The sequence below is a fragment of the Plecotus auritus genome (genome assembly GCF_963455305.1).
Source record: "Plecotus auritus genome assembly, chromosome: 1".
Lineage (NCBI taxonomy): Eukaryota > Metazoa > Chordata > Mammalia > Chiroptera > Vespertilionidae > Plecotus > Plecotus auritus.
The window spans coordinates 144,300,087-144,323,998 of record NC_137770.1 but is presented as its reverse complement, the minus strand read 5'-3'; the positions used below and the strand labels follow the sequence as shown (position 1 = coordinate 144,323,998).

The 23,912-nt window shown below is 40.7% G+C and overlaps 1 protein-coding gene across 9 annotated transcripts in view; it reads left to right on the top strand.

The window, feature by feature from the left end:
- Positions 1-23,912, top strand: part of MLLT10 (MLLT10 histone lysine methyltransferase DOT1L cofactor) — a 250,100-nt gene that overhangs the window by 71,354 nt on the left and 154,834 nt on the right. For all 9 annotated transcript variants that reach the window (XM_080650474.1, XM_080650472.1, XM_080650473.1 and 6 more), the window contains 3 exons: positions 4,850-4,959; positions 21,161-21,264; positions 23,572-23,665. In XM_080650474.1, the coding sequence (XP_080506600.1) occupies positions 4,850-4,959; positions 21,161-21,264; positions 23,572-23,665 (308 nt within the window). The remainder of the gene's footprint in view (positions 1-4,849; positions 4,960-21,160; positions 21,265-23,571; positions 23,666-23,912) is intronic.

Here is a 23,912-nt window from a genome sequence, read left to right as displayed (position 1 = left end):
GGTTTTTAATTCACTTGATTTTTAGGTTCACTTGTTGATAGATATGTATTTGTGGTTCATAATTTTTCTCTTTACTTTTTTCTCCTTCCTCTTCTTTAAGAATACCTTTCAGCATTTCATATAATACTGGTTTGGTGGTGATGAACTCCTTAAGCTTTTTCTTATATGTGAAGCTCTTTATCTGCCCTTCAATTCTGAATGATAGCTTTGCTGGGTAGAGTAATCTTGGTTGTAGGTTCTTGCTGTTCATCACTTTGAATATTTCTTGCCACTCCCGTCTGGCCTGCATAGTTTCTGTTGAGAAATCAGCTGACAGTCGTATGGGTGCTCCCTCGTAGGTAACTAACTGTTTTTCTCTTGCTGCTTTTAATATTCTCTCTTTGTCTTTTGCTCTTGGCATTTTAATTATGATGTGTCTTGGTGTGGTCCTCTTTGGATTCCTTTTGTTTGGGGTTCTGTGTGCTTCCTGGACTTGTAAGTCTTTCTTTCACCAGGTGGGGGAAGTTTTCGGTCATTATTTCTTCAAATAGGTTTTCAGTATCTTGCTCTCTCTCTTCTTCTGGCACCCCATAATTCTGATGTTGGTACGCTTGAAGTTGTCCCAGAGTCTTCTTACACTATCTTCAACATTTTGGATTTTTTTTTTTTCTTTTTGCTTTTTCGGTTGAGTGTTTTTTGCTTCTTTGTATTTCAATTCTTTGACTTGATTCTTGTGTTCCTCTAGTCTGTTGTTGGGTCTCTGTATAATATTTTTTATTTCAGTCAGTGTATGTTTAATTTCTAGTTGGTTCTTTTTCATATCTTCGAGGGTCTCGTTATATTTATCCGCCTTTTCTAGGATATTCTTGAAAAGCCTTATAACCGTGGTTTTGAATTCTATATCCAGTCGTTTGTTTTCCTCCATTTCTTTTGTTTGTGATCTGTTTCTTCGTCTCCCCATTTTTCACTGCTTCCCTGAGTTGGTAGGGTAGGTTTGTGTGCTAGGTTTCCTATATGGCCCAGTGGGTCGGCCTCCCCAGTTAACCTGAGGTGGACACTCTTGGTGCACCCATTTGTGGACTGTGTGTACAGCCTTGTTGTAGTTAAGTCTTGATTGTTGTTGGTATCACTGGGAGGAATTGACCTCCAGGCCAGTTGACCGTAAGGTTCAGCTGTGTCTATGCTGGGAGAAGTTCGGTGCTGGAGACAGCCTTATAGGATTAGACTTGCCAAATTGCAATAGCCTCTGTGCTCAGCTTGGATGGGGTGGAGTCTCAGGGCGGAGCAGACAGTCTTGGCTCCCAGTCAGCCTTGCCCTTGCGTGGGTGTGCGCCTGCAGACCTTTGCCTTCCCCGGCTCCCGAGTCTCCGCCTGAGAGTCCAGATTCCCCCCACAAGAGCGTGGGTCCCCAGGGGCTCGCCTGGAACTGGGGTTCAGTACAGTCAGAACTGGGGCTCAGTGCAGTCAGGAGCTTCTGGCTCCCTTCCACTAGGGAAAGCCTGTGGCAACCTCCGCAACCTTTGTGCGCACTGGCATGTGCGCGCCTGAAGACCTCTGCCTTCCCTGGCTCCCGAGTCTCCGCCTGAGAGTCCAGATTCCTCCCCACCCCCCGTAAGAGTGCGGCTCCCCAGGGGCTCTCCTGGAACTGGGGTTCAGTGCAGTCAGGATTGGGGTTCAGTGCAGTCAGAAGCTTCGGACTCCCTTCTGCTAGGGAAAGCCTGTGGCAACCTCTGCAGCCTTTGTGTGCACTGGCGTGCGCGCGCGCGCTTTCAGTCCTCCGCCTTCCCCGGCTCCGGAGTCTCCGCCCGAGAGTCCAGACTCCCCCCACAAGAGCGTGGGTCCCCAGAGGCTCGCCTGGAACTGGGGTTCACTGCAGTCAGAACTGGGGTTCAGTGCGGTCGGGGGCTTCCTTCCCCCTTCCGCCAGAGAAAGTCAGCCAGGCTCTCAGCCGCCCTTCCTCTCTGCGCGCACAAAGCCCCTTTGCCGTACCTCCAATTCTCTGTGAGCTTTTCTCTTTCCTTCTAGTTGTAGAATTTTCACTCAGCCAGCTTTCCTGTGGTTCTGGATGGTGTCCGTTCTGTCTTTTAGTTGTAGTTTTGAAATTGTGCGAGGCAGCAGTTTAGGTGCTTACCTATGCCGCCATCTTGGTTTCTCTCCTATTCTGGATGAATATTACACATACTCTTACATCCTTATTATTTTCACAGAACATTTTATCTCTATTATCAGTATAGATAAAAGAGCTTTCTTTTTTTTACCCTGTTATACAATTAGTCACCAATTGATGGACTTTCTAATCTTCTGCTTTTATGACTAACTAGAGGCTCGATGTACAAAATTCGTGCAAGAATAGGCCTTCCTTCCCCCAGCTGCCGGCACCGGCTTCCCTCTGGCACCTGGGACCTGGGCTTCCCTCTGATCACCAGCAGGCACCCAGGACCCAGGTGTCCCTCTGGCCACTGTCAGGCACCTGGGACCTGGGTTTTCCTCGCAGCCCTGGCTTCATTGGGAAGGTTGTCTGGTCTAATTAGCGTATTACACTTTTATTATTATAGACTAGAGGCCCAGTGCACGAATTTGTGCAACAGTGGGGTCCCTTGGCGTGGCTTGTGGGATCGGGCCGAAGCCAGCTTTCCGACATCTCCAGAGGGGTCACAGATTGTGAGAGGGTGCAGGCCAGACTGAGGGACCCACCGGTGCATGTACGGGCCTGGGGAGGGACGCAGGAGGTTGGCCAACTGGGAGGGACCACGGGAGGGCTCCAGGGTGTGTCCTGTCTCGCTCAGTCCTGATTGGCTGGACCCCAGTAGCAAGCTCACCTACCAGTTGGAGCATCTGCCTCCTGGTGGTCAGTGAACATCATAGCAATTGGTCGACCGGTTGACTGCCTCCCGGTGGTCAGTGCACATCATAGCGAGCAGTTGAGTGTCCTTAGCATATCATTAGCATATTACGCTTTGATTGGTTGAATGGACGACCAGACGACTGGACACTTAGCATATCAGACTTTTATTATATAGGATGTTTTTATATGTGCCATTTTGCTTGTATGCAAGTACATCTGTAAAATTATTAATTCCCAGAAGTGCAACCGTAGGGTCAAAGGGATTTTACAATTAATTTTGGTAGATAATTCCAAATTATTTTCCCTAGTGTTTGTACCAAATTATGTGCCCAGCAACAATAAACCATAAAAGCTGTTTTCTACGCCCTTGGTAATCCAATAGGTGGAAATTGGTGTCTCTGAGCATGTACTTTTACATTTCCCTTTTTTTAAAAAAAATATATTTTATTGATTTTTTACAGAGAGGAAGGGAGAAGGATAGAGAGTTAGAAACATTGATGAGAGAGAAACATTGATCAGCTGCATCCTACACACCTCCTACTGGGGATGTGCCTGCAACCAAGGTACATGCCCCTGACTGGAATCGAACCTGGGACCCTTGAGTCCGCAGGCTGACGCTCTATCCACTGAGCCAAAGCAGTTAGGGCCTTTTCCCCTTTTTATAAGTAAATCTGACCATCTTTTCATATTTTAAAGAGCAATTTGTTCTCTTTTGTGGTCTGTTCATATACTTTTGTGGTCTGTTCATATACTTTTTCTGTTTGGTTATCTATTTTTCCCTTTTTAAAAAATATATTTTTTTATTGATTTCACAGAGGAAGGAAGGGAGAGAGAGAGAGAGATAGAAACATCAATAATGAGAAGGAATCATTGGTTGCCTGTCTCTGGCACACTCCCCACTGGGGCTTGAGCCCACATGCCCGGGATTCGAACCGTGACCTCCCTGGCTCATAGGTCCACACTCAACCACTGAGCTATTGCAGCCAGGTGAGGACATATGTATTTTCAGTTAATTATTACTCCTGGCTTGCAGCCTTTCATGTTGTTGCTGAAAGGTGGTGAACTAGTTCCCTTTCTACCTTGGTTGTCTGTGAACATAAAACTCTGTACTTCCAGTCTTCTGAGTTTGTCAAAAGCAGCTTTTCCCTCTCTGCTGCTTTCTTTGAAATAGGCAAATATCCCCTGGGTGGCGAATGTAGCTGAAAGCTACACACCAACCTGGATTTTTATCCTTTTCCAATTTTGAATCATTAAGTCCTCACTATTACATCAGCTCTTTGATATCTTCAGGCACATTTTGAGAATTAAAAGAAATATTTAATATCAATTATTAGAGTATTTTTTAAAAATACGTTTTTTTTGATTTCAGAGAGGTAGGGAGAGGGAGAAAGAGATAGAAACATCAATGATGAGAATCATTGATTGGCTGTATCCTGCCCGCCCCCTACTGGGAATCAAGCCCACAACCCGGGCATGTGCCCTTGACCGGAATTGAAGCCAGGTCCCTTCATTCTGCAGGCTGATGTGCTATCCGCTGAGCCAACCCAGCTAGGGCAATTATTAAGAGTATTTTAAGTGAAATATTAAAATAATTAATGCTAATAGTAAAATATCAATTTAAAAGTATTGACATTAATATAAAAGTAAACAATTTAATGTTGACATTCAAGATGAAAGTATTAAATTGTTTATTTTAGATATTCAACTATAAAAATTCTTATTTTTACAGTGGTTCTCAGAAATAGTGTTGATCTGAATTATTTATAAGAAGTCAGTCAGTGCCAGAATCTGAATTTTAAAATGTTTCCCTTATTTGTGTTACTATGCATTTCACTAGAGGAATGATTAGGAGTGCTTTATTAGTAGTGTTTTGACTATTCAGTGAATAATGAGATTTTATTTTGTAGTATATTTGCTTAAGTAAGCACTTAATGGATCTCTTTAGAAGGTCACTAATTTTTTGTATCTTTGAAAAAGCTTCATTGAAAACTGGAAAACGATGTTATTTTTATTTATTTATTTCAGGTTGGGCTCATGTGGTTTGTGCCCTGTATATTCCAGAGGTACAATTTGCCAATGTTTCTACAATGGAACCAATTGTTTTACAGTCTGTTCCACATGATCGTTACAATAAGGTACAGTAGATATTATTCTATTGATGTTTGCATATAATTTTTTTGTTTTGAAGCTGGGAAGTGTAAAGGAATTTTTTTTATTTTGTTTTATTATAGGCCTACATTAGAAAATTTAAATTATGGGTCTTCATCAAATTCCAGAGAGATTTGGACAAAGTATAAGTACTCTGATAAACTACAATTATTAAAATACATTACTGAGGTCACAGGAGTACAAACAAATAAAACTATATTACTTTTTTATATGAATCTAGGTATTTAATATTCTAACATTTATATGACATTTTAGTCCTTATGGATTTGTCCTTTAAGAATTATTGAAATTCTGTGTTCTTTTAGATAGCAAGGTTCTATTAAGTTTGAATTAATCACTATTTGGTATAATAGTCATTATGATATCATACATCCTTTCTTAAAAGATAATCCTGTTGCAGAATATTTCTTGCTGCTCTTCCTTCCTCACATTATTTTCTACTACCACAATAGGATATTTGTTGTTAGCTTTTTTAAAACCTTAGTTAATGTTTGCTTTTTTCTCTTTATTTTTTAAATTTCATAAATATATATTATTGTTCGATTCTCTTTTGCATGTTAGATGATTTTTCCATTACCCAGTGCGCCTTTTAGTGTTACCATTTATTTAAAGTACCTGTTGATTTATTCCATCAGCGGGAGAAAGTATTACTGCAGCCAGTTCTAAGGTTTCAGAAAATTTTTATTAAACATTTATAATGCAGATTTAACATTTAAAAATTCTGAAAATTCAGAAAGATAAATAGAAAAGTCCAAGACAAAAATCATCCTAAATCTTCTCATTCAGATCCTTCTAGATTTTTTGTGTGCATTTTTATGTATACAATATTGGATTATATTGATTATAATTATACTGTATTTTTTTTTTTAAAAAAATTATTAACCTGAACATCTTTTTGTATCAGTAAATTATGTTTTTGCTATTATTTGTAGAGGATATTTAGCATGTAATACAGAGTATTATTATTTTTGATAAACTGCAATTTAATTAAGGAACCCCCATATTGTTGAAGTACCTCATTTGATGTTTGGCATGCACATACCAACATAATTTTTGTGTAAAGGGTATACGCATTTTGGAAGCTTCAAAAAGTATATTGTGTGAAATTAAAATACATTAAGATCAAGTGGAGTTTATTACAGGGGCTCAAGGTTACTTCAACATATAAATTGATCAATGTGACACACCACATTAACAAACATAAAGGGTAAAAATTATATGAGCATATCAATAGATGCAGAAAAAGCATTCAATAATATATAATATCCATTTATGATTAAAACAATACTATGGGTATAGGAGGGAAGTATCACAACATAATAAAGGCCATATATGACAGACCCTCAGCTATTATCATACTCATTGCTAAAAAAAAGAAATTTTTCCTCTAAAATCATGGACAAGACAAGGATGCCCACTCTCACCACTGTTATTCAACATAGCATTGGAAATGTTAGCCAGAGCAGTTAGGCAAGAAAAAGGAATAAAAGGCATCTAAATTGGGAATGATGAAGTAAAATTTTCACTTATTGCAGATGACATGATTCTTTATATAGAAAGCCCTAAGGACTCCACCATAAAACTATTAGAAACAATAAACCAATACAGGAAAGTTGCAGGATAGGAAAATCAATGTACAAAATTATATTGTGTTCCTATATACTAACAATTAAATTTCAGAAAAAGAAATGAAAAAATTCCTTTTGCAATCACCACTGAAAGAATAATATACCTAAGAATAAACTTACCAAAGGATGTGAAGGACCTATATATATGCTTCCCTTTCTTTGTATCTTCTTCAATTTATATTATTTTATTTTTTAAATGATTCTTTATTGTTGAAAGTATTACCTATGTCCCCTTTTCCCCCAATGACCCCCTCCAGCTTTCATGTTTCCATGTCTCTTTATTTTATTTTTTTCAATATGTTTTTTATTTCAGAGAGGAAGGGAGAGGGAGAGGGAGAGAGAGAGAAACATCAGTGATGAGAGAGAATCATTGATTGGCTGCCTTCTGCGTGCCCCACATTGGGGTTCAAACCCACAACCTGGGCATGTGCCCTTACTGGGAATTAGACTGACTTGACTTCCTGGTTCATAGGTTGATGTTCAACCGCTGAGCCTTACCTTATTTAATAATAAGACATTATTATTAAAATAAATTGAAGAAGATACAAGGAAAGGGAAAGGTACTCCATTTTCATGGATGGAAGAATCAATTTAGTTAAAATGGCCATATTATCCAAAGCAATATACAGATTTAATGCAATCCCCATAAAAAATTCCAGTGGCATTTAAAAATATATGTATATTTTTATTGATTTCAGAGAGGAAGGGAAAGAGAGAGAGAGGAATAGAAACATCCATTATGAGAGAGAATCATGGATCGGCTGCCTCCTGCATGCCCTTCACTGGGGATTGAGCCCTCAACCCGGGCATGTGCCCTCACTGGGAATTGAACCCTGAACTCCTGGTTCCTAGGTTGACTCTCAACCAGTGAGCCACGCCAGCCGGGCTCCAGTGAGCATTTTTAAAAGAAATAGAACATGATTTGTGTGGAATCATAGAAGACCTTGTATAGCCAAAGCAATCCTGAGAATAAAGAACAATGCCAGAGGTTTCACATTTCCTGACTTTAAATTAATACTACAAAGCGACAATACTCAAAATAGCATGGTTTTGGCAGAAGAATAGACACACTTATCAATGGAACAGAATGAAGAGTCCAGAAATAAATTCACATATATATGGGTAAATAATTTTTGACAAAGGAGCCACAATCATACAATGGAGAAAAGAAAGTCCCTTCAATAAATGGTTGCTGGGAAAGTTGGAAGAATGGAAGAAGATGTTTGCAAACAAGACCTCCAATAAGGGGTTTATATCCAAAATATATAAAGAACTTCTATAAATCAACAACAAAAACAAACCATTCAATTAAAAAATGGGCAGAGGACCTGAATAGAAACTTCTCCCAAGAAGACATACAAATGGCCAACAGATATATGAAAAGATGTGAAATTTCACTAGCTATTATGGAAATGCAAATTAAAACTACAATGAAATGCCACCTCACACCTGTTTGATTGGCTATTATCAACAAGACAATAAGTGTTGGAGAAGTTATGGAACACTTGTATACTGCTGATAGGAATGTAAACTGGTACAGCCACTGTGGGAAACAATATTGAGATTCCTCAAAATATTAAGAATAGAGTTACCATATGACCCAACAAACCCTCTTCTGGGTATCCGAAAAATTTGAAAACATTTATTCAGAAAGATATATGTATCCATATCTTCATTGCAACATTATTCACTATGGCCCAGATATGGAAACAACCAAAGCGTCCTTCACTAGATGATTGGATAAATAAGATGTGGTATATGTGTATATGCAATGGAATACTACTTAGCCATAAGAAAAGATAAAATACTGTAATTTGCGACAACGGATGGATCTTGAGAATATCATGCCAAGCGAAATAAGTCAGGTAAAAAAGACAACAATGATATGATTTCACTATTAAATAAGACAAAAAGTCATAGATACAGACAACGATATGGTGACCAGCAGTGGGAAAGGGATATGGGGGGAAGGTAGAAAAGGGTAAAGGGGGTCAAATTTGTAGTGATGGAAGGAGACTTCACCTTGGGTTGACTTTTTCCTACATGACCAGAATGTGGCCATCAAAATCAAGAAATTAACATTTTTGCATTATTTCTGTATACTCCACAGATCTCATCATTATTTCTCAATTTTTTTTCAAAAATTTCCAGTATTGTCTTTCATAGCCAAAAGATTGCAGAATGCATTTTGTCTCTTTAAGTCTCCTTTAATCTGAAATAGTAACTCAGTTTTTCCGTTTTGTTTTGTTTTTAACTTCAGAAGATTGCAGGCAGATATTTTAATAGAATGTCCCTCTATTTGGATTTTTTTCTTTTTTTGGTTTCCTCATGATTAAATTCAGATTATATGTTTTTGGCAGGAATATCACGGAAGTGATGCTGAGTTCTTCTCATTACATCTTAGCAGGTGGTACATGATTTCAGTTTTTTCCATTACTGGTGATGTTACCTTGATCACTTGGTTAAGGTGATGCCTGTAAGATTTCTCCATTGGAAGGTTAATCTTTTCCCCCTTTATAATCAGTAATTTTGCATTTTGTGGGAAGTACTTTGTATGTAAATATCTTGTTCCTTATGCCTTTTACCCACTAATTCTAGCATCCATTATTGTTTCTTAGCTTAATTAATTAACTTATTACTATGATAAATAGCAAGTGGTGCTTTTCTAATTCCATCATTTATTTTACATTCATCCGTTGGCATTCCACTTTAAGAAATAGATTTCTCCTCTCTCCAATTGTTTATATTAGTATTGACTAATATGGACTGTGTCACCATTTTATTTTAATGGGTCATTTTTCATTACTTATGTTTATTTTGATGCTCCTATTACCTCAGTTTTGGCTGGTAGGACCTCTTCAAGCTGTTTTCTTTGTTTTTGACATGTTTCTACCATTCTCTGAGCAGTTCTTTACTTCTGACACAATAGTATATTTCAGATTTCTGTTGTTTCATTCCTGCCCTAGCCCTGGAATCACCATTTCTCCTTTTAGGTGAGAATGGATTTAGAAACCAACATGGGCACCAAGTGTGCTTATTGTTAATAGGATATTGCTACTCCCAAACCCTCTTAATGAGGATAGCTAGGAAATGTATGTATTTATGTACGGAGATATACACACATTTACATCTGCATTTTTTCTGTACTTATGTATATATTGAAGACTGTGAGGTCACAGTGATTCTTCTGATGGAGTTATATATATTGCACACATACCTATTTTTTTGTATCTATTGACCTCTATATAGAGAACCATAAATTTTAGTAACTTCCCCAAATCTAACTACACAGAATTTATTCTAATGTTTTTCTTTTCATATTTAAGACTTTCATGCCAGACAATGAGAAAATTGACTCCCATTATCCTCAATATACTTACTTATTTGATCAATTTGTGTGTATGTGTGTATTATGAAGTCTTTTATTGCTGCCATCCCTTAATGCAAAGCCCATTGTAACCTTGCTCAGGCTTTGCACCTCACCCTGCGTTGTTTGCTGCTTCCCTGCATAGCTGCCTCTTTCACCACCACTCCCTCCCACTCCACTCTATGGTTGGTCTCCTCACCTTGTTCAGGTTGTGACACTGACTCCACCCCTATCCCCAGTCCTCTCATGGGAGTCAACCCTACTGGGGCTCTGACAGTTGTGTGGGGCTGCCCCCTCCTTACCAGTATGGATGCTGACATGTTGGGCCCCACCTCATGATTTAAGTCTAAAGTAGACAAAGAGTAGGGAGGGAGGGTAGAGGGACTTAAATCTTTTATCTATTTAGAGTTAATTTTAGAATATGGTGAGTATTGAACTTTTTCCTCCCCACATGGTCAGATAATTTTTTAAACATTATTGAATAATCTATGTTTTTTACAGGTTTTGAAATACTGTTTGGATCATTATTGAATTATTGGGTATTCTTGACATTTTTCCTGTTCCATTGATGTATCTGTCTAAAATAGCACACTATTTTAAATTATTATGGCTTTATGTACATCTTAGTACATGGTAGAACAGATATCGTCATGTATTTCTCCAGATGAGCACTACAACTAACAAAATACAGTTTTTATTATACTGGCATTACAACAAAATATTATTTTGGGGAAGAATTTACCTTTTTACAATATTGAATCTTCTGTTTCAGAAACATGGTGTATCCATTTATCAAGTGTGTTTTTTCTTTCCTTTTTGTAGTTTTCCTTATATGTGTTTGCTATATATGTTTCTTATATTTTACTAGAGGCCCCTTAGCCTGGCCTGTGCCCTCTCCCAATCCAGGACCCCTTGGGGGATGTTGGACTGCCGGTTTTGGCCCAACCCCCACAGGCCTGATCCAAACAGGAGGGAGCCCGATCCCCGCAGGCCCGATCCAGACCAGAGGGAGCCCGATCCCCACAGGCCCGATCCAGACCAGAGGGAGCCCGATCCCCACAGGCCCGATCCAGACAGGAGGGAGCCCGACCCCCACAGGCCCGATCCAGACAGGAGGGAGCCCGATCCCCGCAGGCCCGATCCAGACAGGAGGGAGCCCGATCCCCGCAGGCCCGATCCAGACCGGAGGGAGCCCGATTCCCGCAGGCCCGATCCAGACAGGAGGGAGCCCGACCCCCACAGGCCCGATCCAGACAGGAGGGAGCCCGACCCCCACAGGCCCGATCCAGACAGGAGGGAGCCCGATCCCCGCAGGCCCGATCCAGACAGGAGGGAGCCCGATCCCCGCAGGCCCGATCCAGACAGGAGGGAGCCCGATCCCCGCAGGCCCGATCCAGACAGGAGGGAGCCCGATCCCCGCAGGCCCGATCCAGACAGGAGGGAGCCCGATCCCCGCAGGCCCGATCCAGACAGGAGGGAGCCCGATCCCCGCAGGCCCGATCCAGACAGGAGGGAGCCCGATCCCCGCAGGCCCGATCCAGACAGGAGGGAGCTCGATCCCTGCAGGCCCGATCCAGACAGGAGGGAGCCCGATCCCCGCAGGCCCGATCCAGACAGGAGGGAGCCCGATCCCCACAGGCCCGATCCAGACAGGAGGGAGCCCGATCCTGTGCATTGAGTGTCTTTCCTCTTGTGGTCAGTACGTGGCATAGCGACAGGTTGACCGGTCGTTTGGATGCTTAGGCTTTTATATATATACTAGAGGCCTGGCACATGAAATTGTGTGCCGGTACGGTCCCTAGGCCTAGCTTTCATCAGGGCCAGCAGCCGGCCCTGCCCCATGTTGCTACCTACCCCAGTTCCCTGTTTACCATCTGGCGCTGGGAGCCTGACGGGGGAGGGACCAAGAGGTCAGCTGTTCCTGCCCACTCGCTGGCCCCACCCCTGCTGTGGGTCGCCTTCTGTGTGTGGAGCAACTGGCGGGGTGGGGGCTTTGGCCTGGCACTGCCCTTATCCCCCACCACCCACCCCAGTTCCCCATTCGCCATTGGCGATTGGAGCCTGTGGGCCTGGGAGAGGGACCAAGAAGTCAGCCGTTCCGCCTGCTCGCCAATCCCAGCCCCCTCCGCCACCCACCCCAGTTCCCAGTTTGCCATTGGTGATTGGAGCCTGCCGGCTGGCGAAAATAACCAAGAGGTGGTCAGTGCACCTCATAGTGACTGGTTGAGCAGTCGTTCTGCCGTTATGGTCGCTGGGCTTTCATTATATAGGATAGATTATGTTTGTCGATTTGTTTAATATAGTTAACAATAATATTTTAATACTTGGTTCATGAATATTTAGATTAATAGGGACCATGTAAATTCTGAAATGATAGGAACAACTGGAAAATGGATTGAGTTTTGGAAGACATCACTCCTTAATGGATGGTAGTAAAGAACAATTTAGAGAGCATTTGTTAAGGTAGTGGGCACTTACTGAGGACTTACTTTGCATCAATCATTGTGCTAGACACTAGGAATTCAAAGATGAATAAAATACAGGGTTTTTCTCAATGTGATACCCAATTAGCAGACAGTCAAGCAAATATGTAATTACAGTGTATGAAAAGAATAATATATATTATAAATAATAATAAATCTGAGTGAAGTGTTATGGAACATAATGAAAGTAGGGATTATTTTTGCCTAAGGAATTGAATAAGGCATATTAAGAGACTATAAAACAGTGGTTCTCAACCTTTCTAATGCCGTGACCCTTTAATACTGTTCCTCATGTTGTGGTGACCCCCAACCATAAAATTATTTTCGTTGCTACTTCATAACTGTAATTTTGCTAGCAATGAAAATAATTTTATGGTTGGGGGTCACCACAACATGAGGAACTGCATTAAAGGGTTGCGGCATTAGAAAGGTTGAGAACCACTGCTATAAAAGGTCCTTGCAGAATAACTAGGAATTTGACCAATGGGAAAAAGGATCAAGTAATAATTCCAGACAGAGAAAGTAAAATAAAATAGGGTAGTAGGTGCAGTAGGGCAGGTGGTAGGCAGTCCAGAGAATAACAAATAATTTTGTATTGCTGGAAAATTGTGGGATTTAGGAAAAATAAGAAGAAATTTTGTGAATGATAGGAAATTTTCTAAAATATTATGTAAGACATATCAAAATTGCAGAGAATTCATTGTATTGACCTGTTGTATTGTTCAATTTTCTACATGCCATCCTATCTAATAAACGAGTAATATGCAAATTGACCATCACACCAAAATACAAGATGGCCGCCCCCATGTGGTCAAAGATGGCCGCTCCCAAGTGGACACGAGGTGGCCGCCACGAGGTGGCCTACAGGGGAGGGCAGTTGGGGGTGACCAGGCCGGCAAGGGAGGGCAGTTGGGGGGGGGTCCAACCTGCAGGGGAGGGCAGTTGGGGAGACCCAGGCCTGCAGGGGAGGGCAGTTGGGCAGGACCAGGCCTGCAAGGGAGGGCAGTTGTGGGGGACCAGGCCAGTAGGGGAGGGCAGTTGGGAGCCAGCAGTCTTGGATTGTGAGAAGGATATCCGGCCACCCGATCCACTGGGATCAGGCCTAAACGGGCGGTCGGACATCCCTGAAGGGGTCCCAGATTGGAGAGGGTGCAGGCTGGGCTGAGGGACACACGTCTCCCCCCCGTGCACGAATTTCATGCACCGGGCCTCTAGTTAAATATATAATGGCCAGTTTTTGTACTATTTGTCATTAGATTTGTGTTTTTATTTTTTGACCTCATGTTTTCCTATATCAGTTGCTCATTTTATTGACATATACATTTTGTTAGTAACCATAATGTGCATGTCATCTTTTAATAATTTTTAAAAAAAATATATTTTATTGATATTTTACAGAGAGGAAGGGAGAGGGATAGAGAGCTAGAAACATCGATGCGAGAGAAACATCGATCAGCTGCCTCCTGCACACCTCCCACTTGGGATGTGCCCGCAACCAATGTATATGCCCTTGACCGGAATCAAACCCGGGACCCTTCAGTCCGCAGGCCGACGCTCTATCCACTGAGCCAAACCGATTTCGGCATAATAATTTTTAAAAAATACATTTTTATTGATCTCAGAGAGAAAGGGAGAGTCAGAGAAAGATAGAAACATCAATGATGAGAGAGAGGCATTGGTTGGCTGCCTCCTGAAAGCCCCTTACTGGGGATTGAGCCTGCAACCCCAGATTTTGCCCTGACCTGAATCAAACCATGACCTCCTGATTCATGGTAGACACTCAACCACTGAGCTACACTGGCTAGGCAAGTTGTTTTCTTCTTAGTTCCTTCACCTTTTTCGCCCAGGCCCCCAACCCCTCTCTGACAGCAATCAGTCTGTTCTCTATCTATGAGTCTATTTCTGTTTTGTTTGTTAGTTTATTTTGTTCATTAGATTCCTCATGAGTGAAATTATATGGTACTTGTCTTTCTCTGATTGGCTTATTTCACTTAGTATAATGTTCTCCAGGTTCATAAATGCTATGGCAAAGGACAAGATTTCCTTCTTCTTTTTTTTTTTTTTTTTACAGTATTCCATTATGTAAATGTACCACAGCTTTTTTTTTTTTTTTTTTTTATAATCTTCACCCAAGAATATGTTTAGAGAGATAAAGAGATGGAGAGAGAAAAAAAAAATATATTGATAGGTTGCCTCCCATACATGCCCCAGCCAGGTATTAAACCCAAAAAGAGTATAGGATGATCAGAGGTTTCAGATAGAAGGAAAAAAAAACGATACTTAATAAGAAAATAAGGATACAGCTTGGATCTGAAAGTGGAATAATGAGGTTTTATCCCCCAACAGTAATGTTCAGCAATGCTTAGGTAGTAGAAAACCATGAAATAGTGTCAAATGGAAGCAGAACACCTAGCAACAAGTTGTAATATTGATCAGGTTTACTACTGCTGGTAAGGATTTTTCTCAAATTATAGAATACACAGCTTGCCATTTCCCCCCATCCCCATTATAGGTCTAGGTTTTTCTTTTTTTTCCTTTGAAAGTTCGAAGCGTTGACTTGCTCTGAAACTGTGACCACCCAAATTCTCAAATGACACCATGAGACCTCCTTTTTTTAAAAAAAATATATTTTATTGATTTTTTACAGAGAGGAAGGAAGAGGGATAGAGAGTTAGAAACATCGATGAGAGAGAAACATCGATCAGCTGCCTCCTGCACACCCCCCACTGGGGATGTGCCCGTAACCAAGGTACATGCCCTTGACTGGAATCGAACCTGGGACACTTCAGTCTGCAGGCCAACGCTCTATCCACTGAGCCAAACCGGTCAGGGCGAGACCCCTTTTTTAGGGGATAAGTCAAGTGCCTTTTGTATCTACCACCTCTTCCTATAATGATGAGGAAATAAAGAAATGCATGTTATCTGCACAAAAGTTTGGATTGAAGTAGGCTACTGGATTGGTGTGCTGTGTGCCATTAGGGGCACATATATCTTCGTAAGAGTATAAAAATAACTGATGTTTTCTTTACAAATTGGTATTTTTTTTAAAGTGTTGAATACGTTGTCATGTCCTCTCTTTTGGGTTTCTTTCACATAAAAATTTGGGATTTTTTTTACCTTTAAACATGTTGGGGAGTTTCTAATTTTATTGTTCAAATGCTTTCTAATTTGCTTACTTCTGCTTTTGTAAAGTTTTAATTTTTATTACTATAACATTGTTTCTTTTTAACTATTTCGTAAATTGTTGCATGTTTAAAATAATATAATGAAACCACCCTCCCCCCTTACACACACATTGATCACCCAACTCCAAAACATTACCAAATCATAGCCAATTTTTTATACAGCTTCTGTATTTGTTTTCTAGGGCTGCTGTAACAAAAGTACCACAAACTGAGTGGCTTAAAAAAACAGAAATTTATCCTCTCATAGTTATGGAAGCTAGAAGTCTCAAATGCAGATATTGACAGGGTTGGTTTCTTCTGAAAACTGAAGGAAAATCTGTTTCATGCTTCTCTTCTAGCTTCTGGTGATGGCCGGGAATCCTGGTCATTCCTTGGCTTGTAGATGTATCACCTCAATCTCCACCTTCATCCACATGGTGTTCTTCCTTTGTCTCTGTGTTATGTGGCCACCTTCCTCTAAGGACACTAGTTATATTGGATTTAAGGGCCCACCCTACCCCACAAAGACCTAATGTTAACCAGTTATATCTGCAGTTACCTGCTTTCCAAATAAGATCACACCTGAGGTACTGGGGGTGGTTATTAGGACTTCACATAACTTTTTGAAGGGGACACAATCCAACCCATAGTAGCTCACCATCTGCACATTGATCGGTTGCCTCCCATGTATACCCCTACTGGGGATTGAACCCATAACTTAGGTATGTGCCCTGACCAGGAATCGAACCCTCTACGCTTTGGTGTATGGGAGGACACTCCAACCAACTGAGCCACTCTGCAAGGGTGTTTTTTTGTGTGTTTTTTTCAAACCTGACTTCTTATGTTGCCTTTGGGTCAAAATAAAGCACTTATTAGTCAAAGATTGTGCTTAAACACCCTTAGCTAGTTAGATTTTAGTCCTTTGGTCATTTCATGTGTGCATGTGACTTAGGTTTATTTTCCAAGGAGATCATCCCCAAGGTTCTCTCTTGAGTCCTTTCTGAGAGCACTCAGCCTTGAACATGCACACAGTCTTTTAGACCATCAGGTGTGATTGTGATTTTATTTTCAAGTCTGAATTCTTAGGAGTTGCCCTCAGAGTAACTTATTGTGCAGCCAGTTTTTGATCATAGGTTGTACTAAAGCCCCTTGAGCCTTTTTGTGTAATTTTGTGGCTTTAGGAAATGCTTTTAAATTTGCCCCAAATCCCACTTCAATTTCTCCTAATTGGGTGCAACCTAGTTCATGTACATAGACTTTTGGACCCCCAGAGAGGAGTGTGATCCTAGGAGGGCCCTTATTTGCTATCTTTCTCTGGTTCTCTCTGTTAACCTTCTGGCTGGAGCTGCTAGTTTTATTTTAATTGCTCACTACCTGAGTGTTTTTGACAGAGCCCTTAGGCATGAACTTCTCCAAGGTCTGTCCCAAATGTCAGTCCTCTCAGGCAGAGCTGCTGAGCTATTAGTTCTTAAGGTGCACAGGGCAGAACCTCTGCACTAATGCTCTGGAGCTGGGGATAAGGCAGCACCCTGCTTCTCCACAAGAGTCACCTGTAGTTTGACAGAGTGCTAGGAGGAAAGGGGATAGTAACCGTTGGCTGCTTATCCCTCCTAGCCTGTCCATTCTACTAGCAAGCTGGGGAAGGGATGATAGGACCTCAGGATTCTTGGCCTCTTGTAGGTGGGAGTTTATGAGTGGGAGCTACCAGGAATGTGTAGGATGAGAGTCACTGGAGACCTGGCCTTCCTTGGGTAAATTTATACTGGTAGCCTTAGACTAGGAGCTGGGGTGAAAGGGAGTCCTCATCTTCTTTTTTTTTTTTTTATTTATTTTTTTATTTTAATAAATCTTTATTCAGATTATTACAATTATTTCTCCTTTTTCCCCCCATAGCTCCCCTCCACCCCTTTCCCACCCCACCTTCTGCCCTTACCTCCCCCCCACTGTCCTCATCCATAGGTGTATGATTTTTGTCCATTCTCTTCATGAACCCCCCATACCCCTTTCCCCCTGAGAATTATCAGTCCACTCCTTTTCTATGCCCCTGATTCTATTATATTCACCAGATTATTCTGCTCCTCAGGTTTTTAATTCACTTGATTTTTAGGTTCGCTTGTTGATATGTATTTGTTGTTCATAATTTTTCTCTTTACTTTTTTCTTCTTCCTCTTCTTTAAGAATACCTTTCAGCATTTCATATAATACTGGTTTGGTGGTGATGAACTCCTTTAGCTTTTTATTGTCTGTGAAACTCTTTATCTGCCCTTCAATTCTGAATGATAGCTTTGCTGGGTAGAGTAATCTTGGTTGTAGGTTCTTGCTATTCATCACATTGAAAATTTCTTGCCACTCCCGTCTGGCCTGCATAGTTTCTGTTGAGAAGTCAGCTGACAGTCGTATGGGTGCTCTCTTGTAGGTAATTAACTGTTTTTCTCTTGCTGCTTTTAATATTCTCTCTTTGTCTTTTGCTCTTGGCATTTTAATTATGATGTGTCTTGGTGTGGTCCTCTTTGGATTCCTTTTGTTTGGGGTTCTGTGGGCTTCCTGGACTTGTAAGTCTATTTCTTTCACCAGGTGGGGGAAGTTTTCGGTCATTATTTCTTCAAATAGGTTTTCAGTATCTTGCTCTCTCTCTTCTTCTGGCACCCCCATAATTCTGATGTTGGTACGCTTGAAGTTGTCCCAGAGTCTTCTTACACTATCTTCAACTTTTTGGATTTTTTTTTTTGCTTTTTGCTTTTTCGGTTGAGTGTTTTTTGCTTCTTTGTATTTCAATTCTTTGACTTGATTCTTGTGTTCCTCTATTCTGTTTCTGGGTCTCTGTATAATATTTTTTATTTCAGTCAGTGTATGTTTAATTTCTAGTTGGTCCTTTTTCATATCTTCGAGGGTCTCGTTATATTTATCGGCCTTTTCTAGGATATTCTTAAAAAGTCTTATAACGGTGGTTTTGAATTCTATATCCAGTCGTTTGTTTTCCTCCATTTCTTTCGTTTGTGGTCTGATTCTTTGACCCCGCATTTTCACTGATTCCCTGAGTTGGTAAGGTAGATATTTGTGCTAGGTTTCCAATATGGCCCAGTGGGTCTGCTTCCCCAGTTAACCTGAGGTGGACACTCTTGGTGCACCCCTTTGTGGACTGTGTGTACAGCCTTGTTGTAATTAAGTCTTGATTGTTGTTGGTATCACTGGGAAGAATTGACCTCCAGGCCAGTTGGCTGTAAGGATCAGCTGTGTCTATGCTGGGAGAAGCCCGGTGGTGGAGACAGCCCTATAGGATTAGACTTGCCAAATTGCAATAGCCTCTGTGCTCAGCTTGGATGGGGTGGAGTCTCAGTCTTGGCTTCCTGTCAGCCCCGCCCCTGCGCGCATGTGCGCTTTCAGTCCTCCGCCTTCCCCGGCTCCTGAGTCTCCGCCCGAGAGACCAGACTCCCCCCACAAGAGCGTGGGTCCCCAGGGGCTCGCCTGGAACCGGGGTTCACTGCAGTCAGAACTGGGGCTCAGTGCAGTCAGAATCCTCTGACTCCCCTCCACTAGGGAAAGCCTGTGGCAACCCCCACAGCCTTTGTGCGCACCGGCGAGCGCGCGTGTGCGCACTTTCAGTCCTTCACCTTCCCTGGCTTTCGAGTCTCCGCCCTAGGGTCCAGACTCCCCCCACAAGAGCGTGGGTCCCCAGGGGATCACCCGGAACTGGGGTTCAGGTCAGTCAGAACTGGGGTTCAGTGCTGTCGGAGGCTTCCTTCCCCCTTCCGCCAGAGGAAGTCAGCCAGGCTCTCAGCCGCCCTTCCTCTCTGCGCGCACAAAGCCCCTTTGCTGTACCTCCAATTCTCTGTGAGCTTTTCTCCTTCCTTCTAGTTGTAGAATTTTCACTCAGCCTGCTTTCCTGTGGTTCTGGATGGTGTCCGTTCTGTCTTTTAGTTGTAGTTTTGAAATTGTTGTGCGAGGCAGCAGTTTAGGTGTTTACCTATGCCGCCATCTTGGTTTCTCTCAGTCCTCATCTTCTTGATCACACTCAACAGAAGGGACTTTATATCACAGGGATCTAGCTCTGTGTGTGGCGGTGGTGATGGGAGCAGATCATGTCTCAAATGTCATAGAAACTGTTCTTATTGAAATTTAGTAGATTTCCTTGGATAAAATTTTCTCTATTGGTTGTATGTCTTTAGGTTGTACGTTTTTAGAGACTTCAGAGTGCTGTTTTTCACCTGTGAAATGGTTAACTCAGTAGGGAAAAGATCCGTTGGAGCTCTTCACTCTGCCATCCAGTAGCCTGGGCATTCTACTTCCTCTTTTCATTTTTTAAATGAAGACCCATTGTAATTTTATTGAATGGTCAAATGATGGTATATTTTCACTGTCAGTTCTTTGAAAGTTACTGAGGTTTTTTTTTGTTTTTTGAGGCCTATTTGTATATTTTCCCAGAAGTTCACTATCTAAAATGTTACTATTTTAGTTAGCTTTGTCCTTTTCTTTTTCAATCTTCTTGATCCATTTTTAGGCTCAGAATGTATGTTTAATTCTTCCATTGTAACTTGGGACTTTTTATAGGTATAAAATAATTTTTGTAATTCAGTTTAGTCTGAATCCATATTTTTCAACAGAGGATTTGATATTCATTTACCTGACTAGATACTAGGCTATTTTGGTAAATATTGTTGAATGGTGTTATTTGGTACCACAGAGCATAGTGGGGAAATCTCTCTAGCTCTAAAAATTCATGTGATCCTATTGAAGTTGGCTAGGTTATACCTTATTATTGTTCAGAAATTGGTCTCATTTGAGAAGTGTATCACCTGTGTATATTTAGTTAAACATTTTTCTATATTCAACTTATAGTTAGCTAATAATTTTATTCATTATACAGATGCTTGTAGATTGCCATTTATATAATTCAATCTTTCATGAAAAGTGGTTCCTTCTATGAGCTATTTTCATTTGGGAAAAGGAAACAAGTAGATGCTAGTCAAAGTTTTGCTGGGAGTGTTCTTTGGCTGATATCTCTTGGGGGCATCTCTGACCTTCATAGCTAAAGATTCTTGTGGACAGTTGGAATGGCCTAAACCTTGCTCAGTCACATAGGACTATCTTTCATCTCTTAGCTCCCAACTACCTCTATTAGACTCCTTTAGATATGCTTACTTCCAGAAGAAAGGAAGGGCAAAACCCTTTTTTACAGCTTTGTAACAGGAATCAGTTGAATATTTTGAGGAGGTTTTAAGAACAAGGTGTGGTAAGGCTGTGTTTTGGTCTTTGGTCTCAGTGCCTGTGAAGATTCTTATCTTGCAGGGTTTTTGAGTCCAAAAAAAACCCTTTCTGAAATCCTAAGTCTACTTATATGTCCTTATTTATGTGTTCATATTTGTACTGTTTGTAAAAATTAGGTTACTGTCAGAAAAAATGAATTCATGTTTAGAAGTAAAGTAGATTAGATAGTAAACCATGATCTTGACTTCTGAAAATTGTCAAATTCAGTTCCTTCAAGCTCTTGTAAGGTTTTATTTTTGTTTTTGTTTCTGTATCTTAAGACTTGCTACATTTGTGATGAACAAGGAAGAGAAAGCAAAGCAGCCACTGGTGCTTGTATGACATGTAATAAACATGGATGTAGACAAGCTTTCCATGTGACATGGTGAGTATGTTTTCATCATTGTACAGAAATGGGGAATACCTTGTAAATGAAATATTTAGTTACGTACCCAAATATTATTTCTAGTAAATTTTATTGGGATAGTTTCTATATTTATATTTACTTACTTGTAATAAAGATAATTCTAATAATTGAATTTACTTACCAGAGTGAATTTTCAGTATGTGGACGTTGGTTCTAATGTACTTTATTCAGTTTCATTTTGTTTAAAATAATTAGTTTTAGTTACCTACCCTTTGATTTGTTATTCTGATTAAAAGAACTGATGTAGGTACTCTTAGTGCAGTGCCGGAAAGGATTCAATGAATGATAGTAGCATTTCTTTGCTGCCTGTGCTTTAAGGCGGAAAAAAAGCAGTTGCCATCATCATTGTTATTATTACTAGAGGCCCGATGCACGAAATTCCTGCAAGGGGCTCGGCTCTTGCAGCAGCCCCGGTTGCTGCCTCAGCCCTGCCCCCTGCCCGCTGGTCGTTCTGGAAGGTTGTTCCACTGTCCAGTCTGATTAGCATATTACCTCTTTATTATATAGGATAGACTAGAGGCCTAGTGCATGAATTCTTGCACCAGTGGGCTCCCTCAGCCTGGCCTGCGGGATCGGGCCGAAACGGGCTCTCTGACATCCCTGAGGAGTCCTGGATTGCGAGAGGGCGCAGGCCAGTCCAGAGGACCCCACCGGTGAACGATTGGGGCCGGGGAGGGATGTGGGAAGTTGGCCAGCCAGGGAGGAACCACAGGAGAGCTCCCTGGCTTGTCCGGCCCGTCTCACTCAGTCCCGATCTGCTGGACCCCAGCAGCAAGCTAACCTAATGGTCTGAGTGTCTGCCCCTGGTGGTCAGTGCACGTCATAGCAAGCAGTTGAGTGGCCTTAGCATATCATTAGCATATTACGCTTTCATTGTTTGAACAGATGACTGGACACTTAGCATATTAGGCTTTTATTATATAGGATGGTTTTTCAGCATACTATTTCAAGAGCAAAAATTATACTGAAATATTCAATATAATAAACTAGTTAAAAATAAAAGTCTGCAAACAATCCATTTACCTACTAATTTTAAGAATCAGTCTATATTTAATAGTCAGTATAGGCATATACCTTATTTCCTAAACTCGTACTGTGTGGATCTATGAAGTCTATTTTATTTTTTTTATTTTTTATTTTTTTTTAATTTTTAACCCATGTAGAATTTATTTTTTTAAATTGTTTAAAGTATTACAAATAGTAGTACATATGTCTTCTTTTGTTTTCCCCCTTGACCTCCCCCCGGCCTCCCCTACCCCCAGTACATGCCTTTACCTACCTGCACTGTCCCCCCCACCCTCCCCTCCAGTGTCTTGTATTCATGAAGTCTATTTTAGATTATTTTGGGGGAATGGAAAAATTTTTTTGTATTTATAAATTCTCTTAATACTGTACTTAATTTTCCAGTGATGAAAGTTGACTTTTTGGGAATGAGATATATACTAATATTGTAATTTTGGAATGCTAAAGTGGGAGGTTAAATTGAGAAGATGATGATTATAAACTTTAGCACTTTGTATTTTAAAAATATATAAATATCATAACTTTAGGTTTCAATTCCTTTTCTTCCATTGTTTTTGATTGAAGAACACAGCTTATTTTTTCTTGCCTACTGTACTGTGCTATGACCTGAAGCATTTTCCTTCTAACAGTATGTAATGTATATCCACGGGCAAATAGCATCATATGCCATTCAGCCTCTTAGAGGCCTTGCTTTTCCATTTGTACCTTTGGTAACAGATTGAAAAAGTAAAATCAAGTGTTAATTATTGGGGCCTCAGAATGGTTCTTAAAGAATTCATTGTTTTGTGATGTAAAACATGTATAACTCTTTTTTTTTTTAATATATTTTATTGATATTTTACAGAGAGGAAGGGAGAGGGATAGAGAGCTAGAAACATCGATCAGCTGCCTCCTGCACACTCCCCACCGGGGATATGCCCGCAACCAAGGCACATGCCCTTGACCGGAACAGAACCTGGGACCCCTCAGTCCGCAGGCTGACGCTCTATCCACTGAGCCAAACCGGTTTCGGCAAACATGTATAACTCTTCATCTTTGTTAGAGATGGGTGAAAAGTTTATATTAAACCATAAATATAACTTAAAATTAACTACATGTTGGAGTAAGTGTACTTTTATCTTCCCTTTTTCTCTTAAGAGATCTAAGGTCTTCTTACAAGTCTTACATTCTTTGAAGTGAATTTCAATTTCTGTATATATTGTGGTTTGAAATGTTATTGATATAGTTGGCTTTTGTTTTTAGTGCTCAGTTTGCTGGACTACTTTGTGAAGAAGAAGGAAATGGTGCCGATAACGTCCAATACTGTGGCTACTGTAAATACCATTTTAGTAAGCTGGTAAGAATTTAATATTAAAATGCTAAGTGATTAGTTTTGACAATAGAGTTGACTCTTTTTAAAAGGGCATAATAGCTATTCCTTTTCCTTTGATTTTTGCTTGAGATTGGGTTTGCTTAGCATGCTCTTCACTGGGGATGAAAAGATATATTAATTTTAAAAGATTTTGCTTTGTTTTAGTTCATTTATAAAAGTGACTATACTAAAATTCTAACTTAAAACATATACTAATAGTTAATAGTAAATG